The following is an 18,066-nucleotide window of genomic DNA, read 5'->3' as shown; positions in this document are numbered from 1 at the left end:
TGCTATCTATAAAAGAAACTTGCTGTTTGGTGAGTTGTAACTTTGTCATATTAAATCTGATACTGGATATGATTCCTTTTTGAAATGATGGTTTTCACATGTATATAGATGTCATCTTGCATTTCGTGAACTAATCTAAATTTATGTCTAAAATATAGTAATTGCAATCCTTTTTGAAAACTAATTTGAAATCAACACTTGATATATGAACATGGAATTTCATACTGTTTTTGGCTGTTTTATTTCAGACTTGGGGTATAAACAGGAAAATATCCATAACCTTTCAACACGACGATCTTGTGAAATTTAACGAAGAGCTTTCGCGACGAATTGGAACCAAATAGGCGAAAAGAGCGATTGATTACTCGCGCCAATACCTCGCCGTGATAATTAATGTCGCGCTTATCGAATAGCAATATGACGACAAAAGAGAGATTGCGTAATGAACCAACGCAACTTCGTCTTCTCGGCATCGGTAAAGCGATTGAGACGGCAGAGAAACAACAAAACGACGGATTCCTCGCGGACCGCTAAAAATTTAACTGCTATCAAATATGAGCCAGTGTGTTTATTCTGTGCGAGATCCATGTTCTATTACAAAATCTTTATGTTCTGTTAGCGGTTTTATCGTTATATATCAGTCCGGACTTGGCCTTGCTCATGATGTTTTTCACAATTTCTCTCAATATTTCGGCCATATATGATTAACTGTCTTACCAAATGCGGCAACTTATTTTGATTTATCGTCGACTTGAATACCACCGACACTCGACCAAATTTGTGTCAATCTTGGCCGATAGGATCGCCGACTTGAGTTAGCAAATAAATGTCGTGAGTGTAAAATAAATGTCACAAAATGCATTGTTTTGCGATATAACTTTGTATTTCCGGAGAAGGCATATCATATAAGTTCGGTATTTAAATTATACGCAAATAAATAATTTTTGATCTAAATTTATCGCAAATAATGTTATAAACATTCAGTCCGCGAAATGATTAAATGTAAAATGAAGCATGGTAATCGGAATATCGTCAATAAGTCGACATCAATAATTATTATTATAAAATGCTAACAAGGCAGTAATGTCGGATAATGCAGAAGACGCTGCAAAAACAAGTCTTCGTCGCGAGGAAATCGCAAGTATAATCAAACGAGAGAATACGCTCGTCGTTGGTTAATAAATTAGAAACCCGTAATTTTTATTCAGTACTAAGGTGGTTTTAAAAAACTATCGTTTTCATAAATATCTGTATACCAGTGTCGGTAATGATAAAATAAAATTGATCGCATAAAAATGGGACGGTTAATTTGCGAAGGTGATAAAGGAAAACCAAAGCTAACACAAAAGATGAAAATCAGAATAAAATTAATTTGAATTCACTCCTTGATATTTGTATTTAACATCTGCCGCCGGCGTTTAGTACTGCCAAGAATATGAAAACCCAACTTCAATGTCCCATTCGGAAAAGAAGTGGATTCAATTGGTTGTTATGATAGGTTTAAATGCGTGGGAAAATATCGCAATTACGGGGTCATTACGTAATTGATTTTGCCGTAATTACGGAATTGATTTTTATCAATTACGTGCAAGCCTAGTGGTGACAATAAATTCCACAAAATAGCACCTACGAAATTGATCTGCATTTTATGCCAGACCCTATTGTTCTCATTTCTTTTGTCGCATACAACTTATGATTAACAACTGTGTGAAAGAACTGTGTCAAAGAATTTTTACATATGTCGTTTATTGTTACTTATCGATTTTAATTGGTAAGTATGTTGATAGGTATTTGTCTGTATGTCTGTCTGTCTGTTAGATGCACGCGATATCTCACGAAAGCAAGATTGAATCGTTCCAGATTTTGCATGTGCTTTCAGCACATGTCGGACCAGGAGCCTATTGATTTTGGATGAATTAGGTCGTATAATTAGCGAATTATTAATTACTTAGTGATGGTGTCACTATGGAGTAAGAGCGCTGCTTTAGGGATCCCCTAACTTTCGATCGATAAGTCTTTGGTCTCTGACCGATATTCTTGTTTACCTTTTTGGAACCTAATCTTTTTGTGTCGTGGTCCCACCCAACGTTAGTTTTTGGCAAGTTCATGTCTCGAACAAATTTTTACTTGTTTCGTACAATCTTTTGTAAAAAACACAAAAATGCGATTGATACTCTATTCCCATCCCTTCACATCATAACCTGAGACATGAACGTTCCATAAACTGCCTATTGTACATATCATCGTGGTGCCGTCCCTCTTTGTCATGTGTATTGTGCTTGTACAAGAGTTTTATTTGTATATTTCATGTCTGTTGACCTACTATAACGCAGCAGTCCTAAACTGCATTTATACTTGTTGGGGTGCATGTCCACATCTGTTTAGGCCAGTAAGGTCTTGCACATGTATCCCGTCTCTTTTATACCGTTTAACTATTATGCAGATACTGTTACATTTTTGAGGCAAATAAATATACATACATACACACATACATAAGCGTCTCAATGTGGCAGTCTTTTAACGCTGCAATAATTGCGGTCCGCACGCAACCGGAAAAGCCCTATATTCTCAGCGAGCAGGAAGCACAAGTCGTTTCCTGAAATAACCTATTTATATCCATAAACGAATAGATCATTTCTGAACTATGTTGTTCACTAAATGCAACAGGGGGTGCCTGTAACGTACAATACAAACGATCTTTCGGCGTAGTTGAATATAGATAACCGTTTTATTTGGAAAACGTAGAATGATGAAACACGCAACGTTTCAAATAGGCACAAAGGTGAGATTCTTCAATCTATATATAAATAAGTCTAATTAAGCTATGTTGGTAAAGAGATATACTGTACTGGGCCTGAAAACGTATCGAACCAACCGTAAGTAAGACAACTCCCTAGCTCGAATTGCTCATTTTTTACTCCACTTCGTTATTAAAGTAAAATCATTTATTTTTTTCCTTTGTTAATTATGTTATTACTTATCGATCTTAAGATCGGTAAGTATATTGATAGGTATTTGTCTGTATGTATGTCTGTGTGTGTGTCTGTTAGATGCACGCGATATCTCACGAAAGCGAGATTGAATCTGCTCCAGATTTTGCATGTGCATTCATCTTATCTCGGACCAGAAGCCTATTGATTTTGGGCGAATTATGTCGTATAATTAGCGAGTTATCAATCAATTATTGATATAGTGATCTAGATTTTTGTAAAGCGAGAGAATTTTGAAACCCGCCGAGTGTGTGTGTGCGATGCGCAGTGCGCAAGTTACAAGAGCGGATGAATCGAAACTGCAGTTTCTGTTTTGGGGGATCCCCTAACTATCGATCGATAAGTCTTCGGTTTCCAACCGATATTCTCGTTTATTCTTCAGGACGACATAGAGGTATTTGAGGGAATAACAATGAACGAAGCAGCAGAATTTATTTCAAAGTCTCCAGAAGGTCGCGAAGTATGGCGATATTTTTTTTTATTGAATTATATTTTTGAAAATAAAATTTGATGAGACACACACTATTTTAAAATGTATTGAATGAAAGTTCACAATACGTAATGATTGTAGCCAGGGAGCTGTGTGTGTAAACCATTACTTCTACTTGGCTGCAGGTGAAAGTTCATAACAACAAATGAATATAGAAAAAAATCTGCGTTTCAAATTATTGTCTATGGATCGTAAAAATGTATTTGAAGCGCTTCACTCAATATGAACGTATTGATTATGGCGTAAATTGAGCAGGAAAAAAAACTCCGATTCCGAAGTCCGAATTACGTTACTTAAAGAATAAGCATGTCGGCGAAATAAAAAAAACATTGCATAAATATAATCAACCACAAAAGCTGATATGGCTTACTGCAGTGAATATACATTATGGATATAGTAGGTGTTTACTTAGTAAGCTAGTTTATTCGGTCAATCAAGATGGTTATTTTTTTTTGTTTTCTGCAGATTATGACAAGTTAATAAGTGTCCATTCGTATTACAACAATAAAAGTAACTTATAGATCAGGGTGGTCCTATAGGGAGAAGCGTTGCAATCTTAGGGATAAAGACTGTTCACCCTAGTATTCAAAGTAGTATTCGTTTCCTACGTTATTAAATTGACACGTGTTATGGAATGTGACTCCAATCTGGATCCCCTCAGACGATAATAAGCACACGATGTTGAGTGTCGAATTGTTGTATATTATTGAAAAGATGCACGATCCAAATTCCAAATACAGATAAAATTGTAACGCACTTAGTTTTAATGCAGTAAGATTACGGTCAGATCACGAGTGAAACAAAAAGCACAATATTATAGAGTCCTCTCGGCAAACCGGAAACGATACGTCATCAAATTGGTCGAAACGAGAGAGGCAATACATGGAACGAATGCATTTTCGCTGGTGCGAAACATAATATGGCCTATTTTGTGAAATATTACATGCTATTAATATGAAAGGGTTAAATACATTATAATCCATAGTTACACAATGCGCATTCGTTACAGTCCAAACCCAGGCCCGCGGGCCACATGTGGCGCGCAGTTTCATTATCTGTGGCCTGCGTAGCATTCGGAGAGTAATCAAAAATTCGCATTTGGTGTCGTGTCTTCGTAAAATTAACCAGAAAAATCAGAAATGGTTATCAATCAGTCTGCAGCTATTTGTAAGTTATTTTGTAAATATGAGTTTGAAACAGATTTCGAACTGGATGTGGGAAGGAAAATACCACAATGCTTGCCTTATATGTCGGTGACAAAAGAATATAATTTGAAACGGCTTTTTAGAATCTTGAAAGCAGTGGGTATTTTCTAAAGTTAGATTTTGCTTTGAATATCTTAACGATGTTCGAAAGCACTTACATTTGCGGAAGCACTTCATCCGTTATGAAGAGTTACACTACTAATGAAGAATCTCACACGCAATGTAGATATAGAAAGACTTTTTTTTTTTGTTTTTTTTTCTGCTGGACCCGCAAACAATGCAAAAATAATTTTGCGCCCCAGGAGCCAACAGCCTTGGACCGCCATTCTAGATACTAAACTTGACTTCGTTAAGAACACAGAGAAAGTGATTATTCTACAAAACAGAAAGTTAAGCACGCGGAATTTCAACATAATTGTAATAACATAATTGATAACAATAAATGGTTTCAGTATAATCAGCATAATTCTAAAAGTTGTGTTACTTATGTTGTCGGCACGAACAACAATGTTATCAAACTGCCTCCAAAAGTTGTCATCTGTCTGAAAATAGTAGGAAAAGGGAATTCGCAGTATGATCTAGATCAGGGGTTCTCAAACTTATGGTCTTGCGGAGCCCGTGAAGAGGTTGACTACTATTCACGGAGCCCCACAATAAATATTAAAATTGTTACTTTTCGATTAATATTCCTGAGTAAGTTAAACGTACTTTACGAATTTAAAAGCTAAACATTTTTGAATGGGGTCAATACAAGCCATGAATAAATCTAAATTTCACAGATAAAATATATATATAAAGGCTGTAAATTTGACACTTGACAAACATATTAATACGAATCTTGTCCCTTTTGATATTTTTGGAAGACTTAAAAGGTCGCTAATAACGTGCGCGATTGCTTTTTGTTACAATCGCCGATTGTTTTCGTCAGCGTGGCGTGTTTTTTAAACCTTAACATCTTTACGTCGGTGTTTATTCTCCCTGAATCAAAAATTTCCTACGGCATATGTATTGTTCATGTATTGTTCTACAATGACGACGATAATTGCTCTTTTGTTCTCGTGGGGAATTAATTATAAGTTCAATGTGAAAACATGGTTACCATATTATAGTCATTGATTGATCGTCGACGAGATGCTAAAATATTTAATAAAGAGGTAAATCCGCAACTCAAATTCTTTGATTGAGAAGCGGCGTTATGAAATATTAAAACTAAAACTTAAAACGGAGGATAACACTATAAGTTTTGTTTTACCAGACTCACGACAGATTGAAAACGCTTTTTAGACATTGTAAATCCCAAAATTTGGTGTCAATTATTCATCGTAGTAACTGAAATCAAAACACAGTCAATTATGCGTACGATGTATCTTTTATTCATTCAGAAACTACCGACGGAGCCGTATTTTGCCCAGACCTTGTAATTTTTAAACGGTGATATCTTGCAAAGAATCTGAGTGGCAGACCTGCGCGGTAGGAGTTTGTGTTGCAAGAACGGCTCAAACTTGTCGAATTCGCTAAATCTCCTACACACTGCCACGCACTCAGTCATGGTTACGATTATGAATTAATCGGGACGGGCACAAATATCTTATCAAACTACTGGCACCGGTAGTAGGTATGTTCTTTTGTGGTCAATATGACTTTGTTTCTATCTAATATCTTATGATAACAACGTTGTTCAGGATATATGGTAGTCCACAAGAACTTCGTTCACGTAAATTTGTTTCTCATTTCATGTCCGCGGTTTGCCGTGGTAATTTGAGAAGTAATGATTTATAACATTGAACACAATTGACCCGATAAACGAGTCATTTTAAATATGCCCGCATCGGTCATAGATTGCACAATTGTAAATGGTACTTATTGAGTTTTAACGTCAACCTCGGAATTTTTGTAACGACGATATCCTGCTTAAAAATAATATCGAGTGCGAAAGAACAAATCAAGTTTGACAAATACCTTGATCGCAAAAGTACGATTTCAATTTATTTATTGTTGGCAGTTAGTAATCTTTCATTTTAGTAATAATCCTAATAGTAATCTCGAATCAAACGTGAGTAACGATAAGCACAATTAAATTATTATGACAAGACATTTTAAATGTTGCTTGCAATGGTCATGGATTGAATATTTTACGCAACAGAAATCTCGTTATCCGCTGAAAAAGTTTTTTTTAACGCGAAGGATGTTGCACAAATATTTCCGATTCCAATTTTGAACCTCTCTCCCTCTTAAGAATCCTGGCTGCGCTACTGCTTATAAATAATGTCATTTCTGAATTCCGCCTCTTTGCCATATTTCGAGGCTATACTGTTGTCAAATTTTATTAAAGCTGTCATTGTTTCTTTGAACAACTACAAAATTAGCAAAGTCGGTATTTTGTAAAATAATAGAATAGCACGCGGAGCCCCTAGGTTCCTCCCGCGGAGCCCTGCGTCCGTACGGAGCACTTCGAGAACCTATGATCCAGATCAAGGGTGTGCAAACTGCGGCCCGCGGGCCAAATGCGGCGCGCAAGGAAATATTGTGCGGCCCGCGGAGATGTGCCAATTTTGAATGGTGTGACCCCGAAACGAGTTTTGAGTGCGAGCAATTCCAATCACTTTGCGTCGCAAAGCCAGTACAAGTACCCGAGTGCCATTGTCATATTAACAAAACTAGCTAACAAAAATATATTTTGTGCTTAAAACTACTAAAATTATACCTTAAAGGAAAAAGTGCGGCCCGCGGCTTCACCCAATCACTTGAATCTGGCACTCCTGCAATAAAGGTTGCACACCCCTGATCTAGATGAGTGATTGTCGGGTATCTCCATAATGTCGTGTCCTTCTTGTCCCACTTGTATCACTTGTACCACTTGTCCCACGTGTAGTACCACTTATCCCACGTGTCCCACTTGTACCACGTGTTCCACTTGTCCCACGTGTACTCCGTGTCCCTTTGTTCCACATGGTACACATGATACAAGTGGGACAAGTATGACACGTGGGACATGACATTTTGGAGACACCGGTGACGAAGCCCACGTATCATTTCGCAATCCAAAAAGGGGGAGCCGCCGCCGCCTATCAAAGTTTCTTCATTCCATTGGCTCGCGCCTAGGGCTGGGCATTTCAAATCGAATATTCGAATCAAGAATTAATAATAATAATCTTTCATAAACGTATCCAGGTCAAATTATCCCGTAGGGCGGAAATTACCGTTCACAAAGTGTATATAAGCCTATGAAAAATCTAATTTGATAACCAGCGGTGTTCATACACAGCTTGGTCCAACAACCTGTCTTTAACTACAATAAAGATATACAAACACTTGCTTCGGCTGTTGTATAACATTTTTATAACCTAAAAACTCATTCAATTTCCTGTATTTCACTCGATTTCCTATAATCCTGGAATGATTGAATTTGTTGAGAATGACCTTGAAAGAGGCATGACGGCGGTTTGTGAACATTCCGTCGTGTATTATCGTTTGTTTATTTTAGGTAAATATAAAAAACTCTTTTTTGTGACAGTTCAATGTGAATAAAGTCAAATTTTCCACCCAATAAATGGGCACGTGTAATAAGAAAATGAACGAGTCGCGAATTTAAAAATTCTGGGAACCTCGGGTTTACAGTTATTGAATTCTGAGCAGTCGGGTAATGGGATATTAAAAAATATTTGTGCCGATACTGAAGTGGGCCCGAGAGAGTTCTCATGGGAAGGTTAGGCTAAATTCTTGTTGTTGTTATTGAGTTGTGAAAAAAAAAAATTCGTCGCAACTTATGGACCAACTGATTTCACATTTTCAGTAGTTAAAGATAGTGAGGCGTACTGTCGTGCTATCACCTTTATATTATTTATTTTCAAATTTCCTCTGATTATCATGGGAACCGATATTTCCAAATCATCAGAATTTTTTTTCTTTTTGTTTAGTTCACGGGCACACTTTTTTGTCTAGCTAGACAGCTCGGGCGTGAACGTTCAGATACATCCGCGGCCTTTGCGTCCACATATTGCTATCTTATATGTATAGTCAGTTTTACAGTTGCGAGTTTTGCATCATCCGCAAATACAAGTCGACACATTGATATATTAAATCTGTATATTGTAACGAAAGGGCGACTTTCTGCTGAGTTGACATGTAGCCAATATGCTAAAACTGTTCTAATTTTGTTCTAATATATTAATGAGCATATATGGAACTCTAACCGTTGTAAATAATAATTATTCTTATGCAGTCCTTGGACTGGGACTTGTTCAAGTCATTGGTTCATCATATGATTAGCATAATAAGTTGATATTTTTCCCACCTGTAGAACAAATATGAAAATCCCGTTATTTACTGTAATTAATGCCATGAACGTAATTGATACAATTTCGATAAAATGATAGTTTCTATTATCAACTTACGATTGTCTTATCTTTATCGGAAGTTGCTTATCCACTATGCTGTGAATACTATTACTATCAATTAATCATTGTTGACCTTATCACTAAGATACAGATACAGATAGTGGAGGAAGAAGCAGCATGATTTGCGGATTTGACGCATTTGGGAAGCTGCTATTATAAAATAAGAAAAAGTTTAACATATATTATATAACACGAGCAAATAAATCATTGAAAGTAACAGTGTGCATTTGCAACACATCGACACAGCACAGGCGAAAATGGGACTTCAACGTGATTTCGCAAAGGTATCAAATAATAGCGAACAACAGAAAAATGAGCAGAAATACAAAGCAACTAATATTTGGAACAAACTCATACTGTCGTTTAAGCAAGCTATACACTGTAAAACTCACCGACAACATCTACGAAAGTTTGAAAAGTGTTTTACCGGTAGTGAGGCGAAGAATGTAATGTTTAAGTTGTTAGTTCATTGTGAAAGTTTAACAGAAAACGTTACAAGACAAAAGGTAATAATTAGTTGTTCATATTTTTTAATTTTTCATGGACTATATAGATTATAGACTATAAAGTTGTGAGCAATGGGTTCTTCAAATTAGTATTTTGTATGATTGAATGTTTTGTATTACAGACGGTGAAACTGCTACAAAAGTTTCTGGATAATCACATCACAGAAGATGTTTATGGAAAATGGCTCGGAGAAACATTCACAGCTTCAAGCAAATGGTACAGGTAATTTTTTTTTTCTTTTTTCAAACTGTAACCATCCTGCAAATAATTCACAATTCCTTCGTGTGAGAAAAATATCTTTCACTAATTTTAATTGTCTTTGTTTTTAGATTTTCTTATGGCATGAAATCGAATACACTCAACGAAAAGTGTCTTATTAGAATGGCAGACTTAAAATACTCTGACCCCCGTAGCGGAAACCGCACTATTCGATCAACATTACGTTCTCCACAAGGAAATACACCGAGGCTCAAACCAATTTTATTGTTTCTTAAAGATATACCAAGTCCTCACAAAACCCACGGGGTTTCGAAGGTAAAAAAAAGATGAAATATTTCTATGAACTAGAATATACTAAACTATCACGATATAACTGAGTGATATCAGAGAGGGGGATTTATAAACGCATATAATAAATATAATAACTCGCCGTAGTACTTATTTCCTATTTTATGTCTTCTAAGCCAAACCTGTTAATTTTTCCATATACCAAGTTATAGGATGGATAGTTAAGGTTTATTTAGTTGAATATTTTTATCCCGATACACAATTCTAGTTCAGACATGGTACTTATATTTTGATCTAACATTTCAGAAAAAGAATGAAAAAAGATCGGTATCTAGCTCACCACCCACCCCACCTTTGAGAAAAAGATTTTCAACTTTTTCAACTGTCATACGACAATCTGAATTGTTGTCAAGCCCAACTTTCATCCGCTCCGGAGTCAAAAGATATGCGTCCACGGATTCAAGCGCAACAAACCCGGACAAAAGACTAAGAACATTGTAGTCTGTCACGATTTTATTTTTATTTCATTGTTCTTCTATTATCATTGTTCTTCTATTATGATGATGTTCCATGTTTATGTTCTATATCATATATTTATTACCGTTATATTAAGTGTGAGATTTTTTATACGAATTCACTGAGATGATATTTCCTACAATGTAAGCCAGTGATGAGAAAAATAATCATGTGATGCAGAGGAAATTTTAACATGTGCAAAGTCATTTCAACGCAGGTGGTAGAATTCAGAAATTGTTCTTCTATTATAAAAGAGCATAAATTTCGCTGAATATTATTCACATATTTTACCCGTGCTAGATTGAAAGCGTTTAATAGAGTTAAAGGCACGCGGGATCCCATTTTATTGTAACGATGATATCTCAGCGCAATCATCGATATCATACTTACAATTATTCGAGAACACGCATAAATGGATATGAAGTTCGGATTATTTTGCTAAATTGTTATAGCTATTGTTGGGAAGTACGCTTTTGTCCGCAACTAATGAACCAACCAATCGATTACAAATTTGCAATAATTACAGACGGGAAAAATCGCTGCAGGGTACAAATTTTTTTTTTAAATTCATTCGGACCATCCTTGGATCTAATACTTCACTCAAAACTATTCCGTTTTATTTTACTTAATGTTAACACTTTTAGGGCGTGATAGGATACTTAATTTCACTTGTCCGCCAGTCTTTTTTCGCAATCTCTGTCCTGAGCCAAGGCGATAGCTTATAGGACAGTGATCGACAACCAGCGGTCCACGGCCCATCGCCGGTCCACGGAAAGGTTACTACCGATCCTCAGAAAAGTGACACAAAACGGACAAGGCCATAATAACATCTCTATAATCTTAACAACACAAATCAACAAGTTAGCACAACTTGTAATAAAAAAAATTAGTTATGGCTAAGCAAACATCAAAAATGCAGTTCTTGAATCTTGCGCACCAATATCTAACGAAACTGAGAGTGTAGATATACCGGGAACATCATCCGAAGAAGAAAACTTTCAATTGCAAGTACAGTAAATTGTATTTGTTATATGAATTTATAGCCGTAAGCCAATGCAATGAAATTTGTCCAGTCAGCTAGTTTGCGTATCTTTGTCGTATATATATATATATACTAAGCTCTCAAATGAGGCAATGAAGCCCTCGAAACTTGTCGGGATTGTCTTATATAGAGCAGTTGATTGAAATTTCAAATGATTATGAATTGAAAAATAACACACGCGTTGTTACTTTTTTCTTTATGTGAGGTTGGGTTTTCATTATTAACTAGAAAAACGAAATACCGAAGTAGGCTGGACGTAAGAAACCGTTTCGTGTATCACTGTCGACCATGTCTCCGAATTGGTAACAGTTAATATTCTGCAAACAAACTCAGATCTCGCATCAAATAGCATCACCTTTGTTTTGGAATATATTGTCAACTAAAATTTTCTAACGCGTAAACTTTATTACATAAGCTTAGTTCGGTTGTATAATGGTGGTCCGCCAAAATTTTGGTCAGGCTTTACCGGTCCGTCACTTAAGAAAGGTTGCCGACCACTGGCTTAAATACATGGCATTTCCGAGGTTATAATATCGTAACATCTCTGTTCAGTATGACATGCTTGTTATTCTAACGATCCATTGAGAATTGTTAAAATTGCCAAATTTTCATACAGTTGCCCATATCATCATATTGTGTCATTTTCAGGCCCAAGATGACGAAATTATACGAAGCCAGGGAAACACAGTAAATGAAAGAGTCTGTGATAATATCTACGCACATGCATACTGATGAGTACCAATAAGACTATGGCTGAATTGCTTTATTTCCGTAACATATTTTGTGGTAGGTCTATGTAAAATGGTATACTGAGCAGGCCACTGAACAACCGCATCAAATCATGATTTCAGCAGAAATGAAATTTAGCGCGTTTGTCCATATTTTATTTTTTGTTTCTGCTTAAAAATATTCAGACATATGTTTGAAAAAAGCTGAGACTTCCATTTTCAAATGAAAAAATATTCATTCGATTATCAACGGTAAGGTATATCTTAAGGCCAGTAATAATCAATACAGAATTTTGCCCCATTTTCGGTCAGATTCATCAAATAGCGTGCTTTACAAAGTTCGGTTTGAATAACATTACAAGCACCCAATCACTTTTATTTTTGTCTCCAAAACACTTTGGCTCAGTCAAAGTTCATCTTCATTGTATTTCATCAATTCAACCTGTCAGTTATATGGAGCTTCATTTTCACAAATGGGATGAAAAGGTCATTGGACGTAATGATCAAATGACGAGACAAAAGAATGCGGAAGCAATCGCGCTAGAAATAAATCGGTTCATATAGGAAATGAATAGGTTTACTGGTATATTAGTGAGTGAATATGTGGTCTGTCAGAGCGATCGAGCTCATATCCAGCATGGTTGTTATAGCGATCCATAATTTCGATAAAAACCATCCGCAAAGCGTATTTCCGGGACAGACCCAAAATATTATTTCACATCATAAGCATGAAAATTGAATAATTTAAATATATTGAGTGGAACAACATCTATGATAGCGTATGTGATCTGTCGTACAGTTTTTGACTTGGAATCATGTTTAGAAAACATGTTTGATTTCTTATTTCAATGTCAGGTCAATGGTACTTACAACACCGGCAACAAGATGTGAAATTCTTTTATTGACAACAAAATGAATAACGCCATTTTGAAATTTAAAGTGTAATATTTATTTTTGTTCTTACCATGCTATATAAAAATTTTTTTTTCCAAGCTTGATTGCCGCTGTGTCCGATGTGAAACTTCATTTCTTGAGTTAGTCTTCCGATGTTTCCTGAATTACGATCCAAATCTTAGTTTTACCTCATATAAATACACTTCTTTGCAACATACTTGAAAAACCTTTATCGAAATTTGTTTAATATATGCTGAAATATTAATCCGAAATATGCGTGGCTGCACTATTTTAGATACGCGTCTAAACATGCGTTGGTAATTACCAAAAAAGACCCCGGTGTTGTGGAAAATGGATATGAGTATAATGAAGCAAGTAGGAAAGCAGCTGTGAGTAAAATACATTAACTTATCATAGAACTATTATACCTAATCCGTAGTCACATTTAAAACAAATGGTAAACTACTAGGCATGAGAAAAATTAGTGTTAACCGATGTTATTGGAAGTTATACTGAGCTACAGAGCCCTTACGTGTAACGGCCATGCTATTTTGCTCTAATGTTTGATATTGCAATTTTTCGTTCGCTTCACTTCACAAACCACTTTTTATGTGGAAAAGTGCTTAACTTTCTTTTAGCCGTAAAAGTTTAAACAATGAATAGTCGAAAAATCCTGAAAATCGATCTATACCCACCTTTTTAACATTATTATATAGTAAAATTCTATAACGCATATTAGGAACATTGCCGCTCCTACACATATAAAGGCCATTTTTAAATCATCATCCCCATCGTTTACCATGTCGTATCCGGAACCCGGTAACATTTTGCACTCTGAAAATTTTATAAATATTTATCAATCATTTAGCTAATAATCAGTCGATCGGAATCTGTTTCGCATTCTCGTACTATTCTTTATATCATATTCATTTTGATTTTTTTGTTTAACGCTACTAATTAATGAGTGACGCACCTCCCCCAATCTTATATTATTGCATTTGTTTTTTATACAAGATATATGATTCTGTCAGCTTCATTGCGCAGAAAATACTTTATTAAAACGTTATTATGAAAATTTGTTATTAGGACTGACGTTCATACCATAGTTTTCCAGTACGACTCCATAATGTCTTGGGTCGTTAAATTCTACATCTATCCACTTTCCATTGAGAATATTCATTGAAACATAAGCATATTTTTCTTTAGATGGATATCCATATTCCCAATTTGAAAATTCAGCTTGAGAATTATCATCTCTTTTCAGAGTTCCATAAAAAATGATTAGTTCTAGCCAAACATAGCAATTATCAGTAGTGTTTCCGCCTGGTTGACAATTTGTTAGGTTAAGAAAAGTACTGACAACCTCAAGAATATAGTTGTTGCTTTGTATATCGTTTGGGACAGCAGGTTCCACCCTAGGTTGTTACATTGTGAAGCAATCAAAAATCTCATAACTTGCGTTGCATAGGCTGTGTAGCATTTATTCTCTCCGACACTCTCTGAAAAATATAGTTATTGGGCATTTGAATATTAGTTACCATCTATATTTTAACGAACTCATTTAGCGTATAAAAATTTCCTGGCTACCTCTAACTGCAAGAATTATGTCCATTTTATTTGTAGCCTATAAGTGAATGCTTGTCCTAAGCTTCTTTTTGAACGGCGTTATTATTTCACATTTTATTATTTTATAAGCCGTGGTTAGCCATATAATTAAGCTGTCTTATCGGCTTTTGCTTGTCTCCTGGTTGAATATGAAAATCTTATCCTAAACAATAAATTTGGCAAGATATTAGGCAAAAAAATTCGGGCACCACAAGCTTTTGCCCCAAGCTGAAGATTACCCAACGCCTCATTAAAGGCAGTACGCCTCATTTACACCACAATAACTTATTTGTTGATATTATGATACAGAATTGTACGTTGGGTACAATCAATGGAGAGTAGAAATGGTATATCACTTGAAAGGTAATAACAAATAATAAATATATATTTTAAATATTTATATATACAAATCCGTGGTCATTTTCAGGCAAATAAAATAAATTTAGGTTTACTCACGCCAGATTGCCGGTTTACACTGTCCGACGAGGAAAATAAATATTGCACATATTATACTTAAGTATATCTTCGTCGCCATCATATGAACGTGCTGCTGATATGACTGCATGATATTCTGTAAACGCTTATCAAAACGGAGCAACGTTAGTGACGTTATTTCACTGCGGGGGAGATTGATTCTAGCTCACTTCCTCTTACTGGTAATAAACATATCTTACTATGTAAATGGCGCTAAAGCGTGTATAATTTGGACCAATTATTTGGCCAGGTTTTTTGTAAAGTGCGCTTTTTGTAACAAACTTGGATTGACTTGGTTACTGATCAATGATCAACTCAATGATCAACTGTTTTTATATTTGAATATTGTAGACTGTTACTTCCACCAGTTAATTCCTGTCCAACTGCTTGGTTTTCATGATTTCATACGCCTGTTTTATAAACCCTATTTAGAATAAAAAAAATAATGGAGAAACACAAGAAAAAATATTAGAAGTTGTAACACATCGGGTAACATAAATACATTATTACCCCAATCGCATCAACCATCGCTCACTTTTCCGGACACCGCGTGTATTTGCGTAATGTCGATATTGATTGATAAATTTCTGAACTGTGATCCAACTGTCTATATGACCCGGAACGGGAAATAAAAAACAGCGCAATAATACAAACATTTCACATACCTACTTCATTTGTGCTCCATCAAAATTGGCGGTATATTGGAATACGACAAATTTCTAGCTGCTTTTGTCATTCGAAAGCCAAGGCCAGTTTGAACTTTATATAAAGAGAATAAAGTCAAATCCTGCCTATATATCTTGAACTTAATGGAATGGTAAAATTGTATAAAGAATATGGCCGTTTTTTGTCATTATCTTCCGAGATATCAAGATAGTGTCAAATATGAGCCAGATGCAGGTGCAATTTTATTCATGCTTATCTTATCTATCATGTAAACTACTTTGGTTTCATGGCGGAAGCAAAACACTGAATTTTAAATGCAAAACTTCCATTCCTTTTTGACCTTGGTGAGCATGAATTTTTGTGAGTGTGAACATGTCTCTTGTATGAATTTCCAAATAGAAAGCGCCGCCAAGTCAACTGGATGAATAGGATTTTGGTATTCCCGGTAAAATGGCCACAGCTCTCGATAAACAGAGGTAGGTATAAAAATTACTTTTTATCGTTTATATAACTCTTGAGCCAAAATTTAACAGTTTGGTGGAATGATATTATTTTAGGAATAGAAGTTTATCAGGTTCTACAGCGGATATGTTAGTTTTTAGTGCCACATATTAATTTTGCCAGATATATATTTTTTTACATAATTGCTTGTCAGTTTCCCGGAATATTGCATCCCTTGCGCTTGCTCTTTATAAATATAGTTAACAGCTGTGTTTTTTTCATCTCTGTGTCGAGTCTTTATTTTCTATTAAAAAATATGTAGAACACAAATATTTCGAGGTAAAAATGTAAGTAGATAGATGGGTTCACTGTATAGCAGGTTCACTCTAGACCAGTGATTCCCAAAGTGGTAGAGCCCTGGATTCTTAGATTTCCGATTTCTTATATGGTGGAAATGGGGTTTTCAGTCGTGACGCCATGGCTATCAAAACAACGAAATCGCCTTTCCATTAGTAAACGGGGTGATTTGAGATTGTACCTGACGAAAATGTCACCAAATATTAAAAAACTCGCCGAAGACCACCAAGCTCATCCATCTCATTAAAAAAAACTATGAACTATGATTTGTCTCCTTGTTTATTTAATCTGTAATATATTCGTTTCTAACTTTATATTTTTTTTGTAGTGTCGGTGGGCGATGAAGTTGTATAAATTTGGAAATAGTAGTGCTCTAGACCAGTGCTCCGCAACCTTTTTTAACATGCGGCACACTTATATATCTTGCCAAATTCGACGGCACACCACAACAAACGAAAAAAAAAGTGTAACTTTACTTTATGTTCATATTTCAATGAGAGATTTGTGGTTGTTTTAATTAGCACAATCAATCGCTCTATATTAGGACCAATACGTGAAAGAGCAACTCGAAATTCGCCTTCAACATCTTTTATGCACGATCGTTTATCGTTTTTGATCAGTAATGAAGAGGAAAAGCCTTGTTCGCACATATAAGTTGTGCAAAACTGGAGCAATATTTCAATAGCTGCATGGAAATGTGCCTATATTCTTCTTTAATTAAAATCCAAAACACATCAAGTGGAATTTCGCTGAATTTCAGTCTTAGCGTTCTGCTATTTCTTACTTCAAAGAATTTTTTTCGAATACGCAGGGGTAATTCTTTCGTTGACATTTCAGCACTAGTTGAGAAAGGATTTCGGATCCAGTCGTATCGACAATGGGCTTTACAATATATCTGCTTTACATATAGGTCTACTCCTTGTTACGTCACAAATGCACAGTGGGGGGTCAGAAATTTGAATTGGTGTCGCTCAAGCTAACGTAAAAGCAGGTTAAATTTACGTTAGTAGAGTAGAGTTGTAGACTAACGTAAAATTACCAAGGGATAAAAAAAATTGTGAAATGAAGAGAAAAGTTGCCATTCCTGTGCGGCACACCCGGCATCGTCTCGCGGCACACCGGTGCACCGCGGCACACCGGTTGCGGAGCACTGCTCTAGACTCTAGTCTAGAGTATATAATGTGTATATGAAGGAAGAACATAACATAGTAAATTAGTACATAGGTAGGTAGGTTCAAGCTTTGCGA

General features: G+C 35.7%; 2 protein-coding genes across 8 annotated transcripts; one reads left to right on the top strand and one right to left on the bottom strand.

The window, feature by feature from the left end:
• Positions 1-1,545: 1,545 nt before the first annotated feature.
• LOC120342682 (uncharacterized) lies at positions 1,546-10,940 on the top strand. 4 transcript variants are annotated; one of them, XM_078111110.1, is made up of 4 exons: positions 1,602-2,782; positions 9,711-9,811; positions 9,919-10,123; positions 10,403-10,890. In XM_078111110.1, exons 1-4 carry the CDS (start codon positions 2,747-2,749, stop codon positions 10,595-10,597), a joined length of 537 nt encoding a protein of 178 aa, XP_077967236.1. In that variant the 5' UTR covers positions 1,602-2,746; the 3' UTR covers positions 10,598-10,890. The 4 variants fall into 4 exon arrangements, 3 of the variants coding, with proteins under 3 accessions (XP_077967236.1, XP_039267554.2, XP_039267551.2); XM_039411620.2 differs by lacking the exon at positions 1,602-2,782 and adding an exon at positions 9,001-9,366 and having other exon boundaries at positions 10,403-10,940; XM_039411617.2 differs by lacking the exon at positions 1,602-2,782 and adding an exon at positions 9,001-9,588 and having other exon boundaries at positions 10,403-10,940.
• Positions 10,941-11,101: 161 nt separating this feature from the next.
• LOC120343312 (uncharacterized) lies at positions 11,102-15,525 on the bottom strand. 4 transcript variants are annotated; one of them, XM_078111113.1, is made up of 5 exons: positions 15,338-15,513; positions 14,378-14,775; positions 13,972-14,110; positions 13,347-13,435; positions 11,175-12,824 (listed from the first exon to the last, which is right to left on the bottom strand). In XM_078111113.1, exons 2-4 carry the CDS (start codon positions 14,454-14,456, stop codon positions 13,351-13,353), a joined length of 303 nt encoding a protein of 100 aa, XP_077967239.1. In that variant the 5' UTR covers positions 14,457-14,775; positions 15,338-15,513; the 3' UTR covers positions 11,175-12,824; positions 13,347-13,350. The 4 variants fall into 4 exon arrangements, with proteins under 4 accessions (XP_077967241.1, XP_077967239.1, XP_077967240.1 ...); XM_078111114.1 differs by lacking the exon at positions 11,175-12,824 and adding an exon at positions 14,864-15,044 and having other exon boundaries at positions 13,264-13,435; positions 15,338-15,525; XM_078111115.1 differs by lacking the exon at positions 13,972-14,110 and having other exon boundaries at positions 11,102-12,824; positions 15,338-15,514.
• Positions 15,526-18,066: the final 2,541 nt, after the last annotated feature.

Source organism: Styela clava, chromosome 3 (assembly GCF_964204865.1).
Source record: "Styela clava chromosome 3, kaStyClav1.hap1.2, whole genome shotgun sequence".
Lineage (NCBI taxonomy): Eukaryota > Metazoa > Chordata > Ascidiacea > Stolidobranchia > Styelidae > Styela > Styela clava.
The sequence above is the reverse complement of the archived record's forward strand: the minus strand, read 5'-3'. Positions and strand labels throughout refer to the sequence as shown.

Excerpts from the sequence above, each read along its gene's own strand:
- LOC120342682 (XM_039411617.2), top strand. The coding sequence starts at position 9,340 with ATGGGACTTCAACGTGATTTCGCAAAGGTATCAAATAATAGCGAACAA. Across the intron at positions 9,589-9,710 it reads AAAACGTTACAAGACAAAAG|ACGGTGAAACTGCTACAAAA; the intron begins GTAATAATTAGT and ends TTTGTATTACAG. Across the intron at positions 9,812-9,918 it reads GCTTCAAGCAAATGGTACAG|ATTTTCTTATGGCATGAAAT; the intron begins GTAATTTTTTTT and ends CTTTGTTTTTAG.
- LOC120343312 (XM_078111114.1), bottom strand. The coding sequence starts at position 14,456 with ATGAATATTCTCAATGGAAAGTGGATAGATGTAGAATTTAACGACCCA. Across the intron at positions 14,111-14,377 it reads AGTCGTACTGGAAAACTATG|AGTGCAAAATGTTACCGGGT; the intron begins GTATGAACGTCA and ends TAAAATTTTCAG. Across the intron at positions 13,436-13,971 it reads TATATAATAATGTTAAAAAG|GAAACATCGGAAGACTAACT; the intron begins GTGGGTATAGAT and ends ATCGTAATTCAG.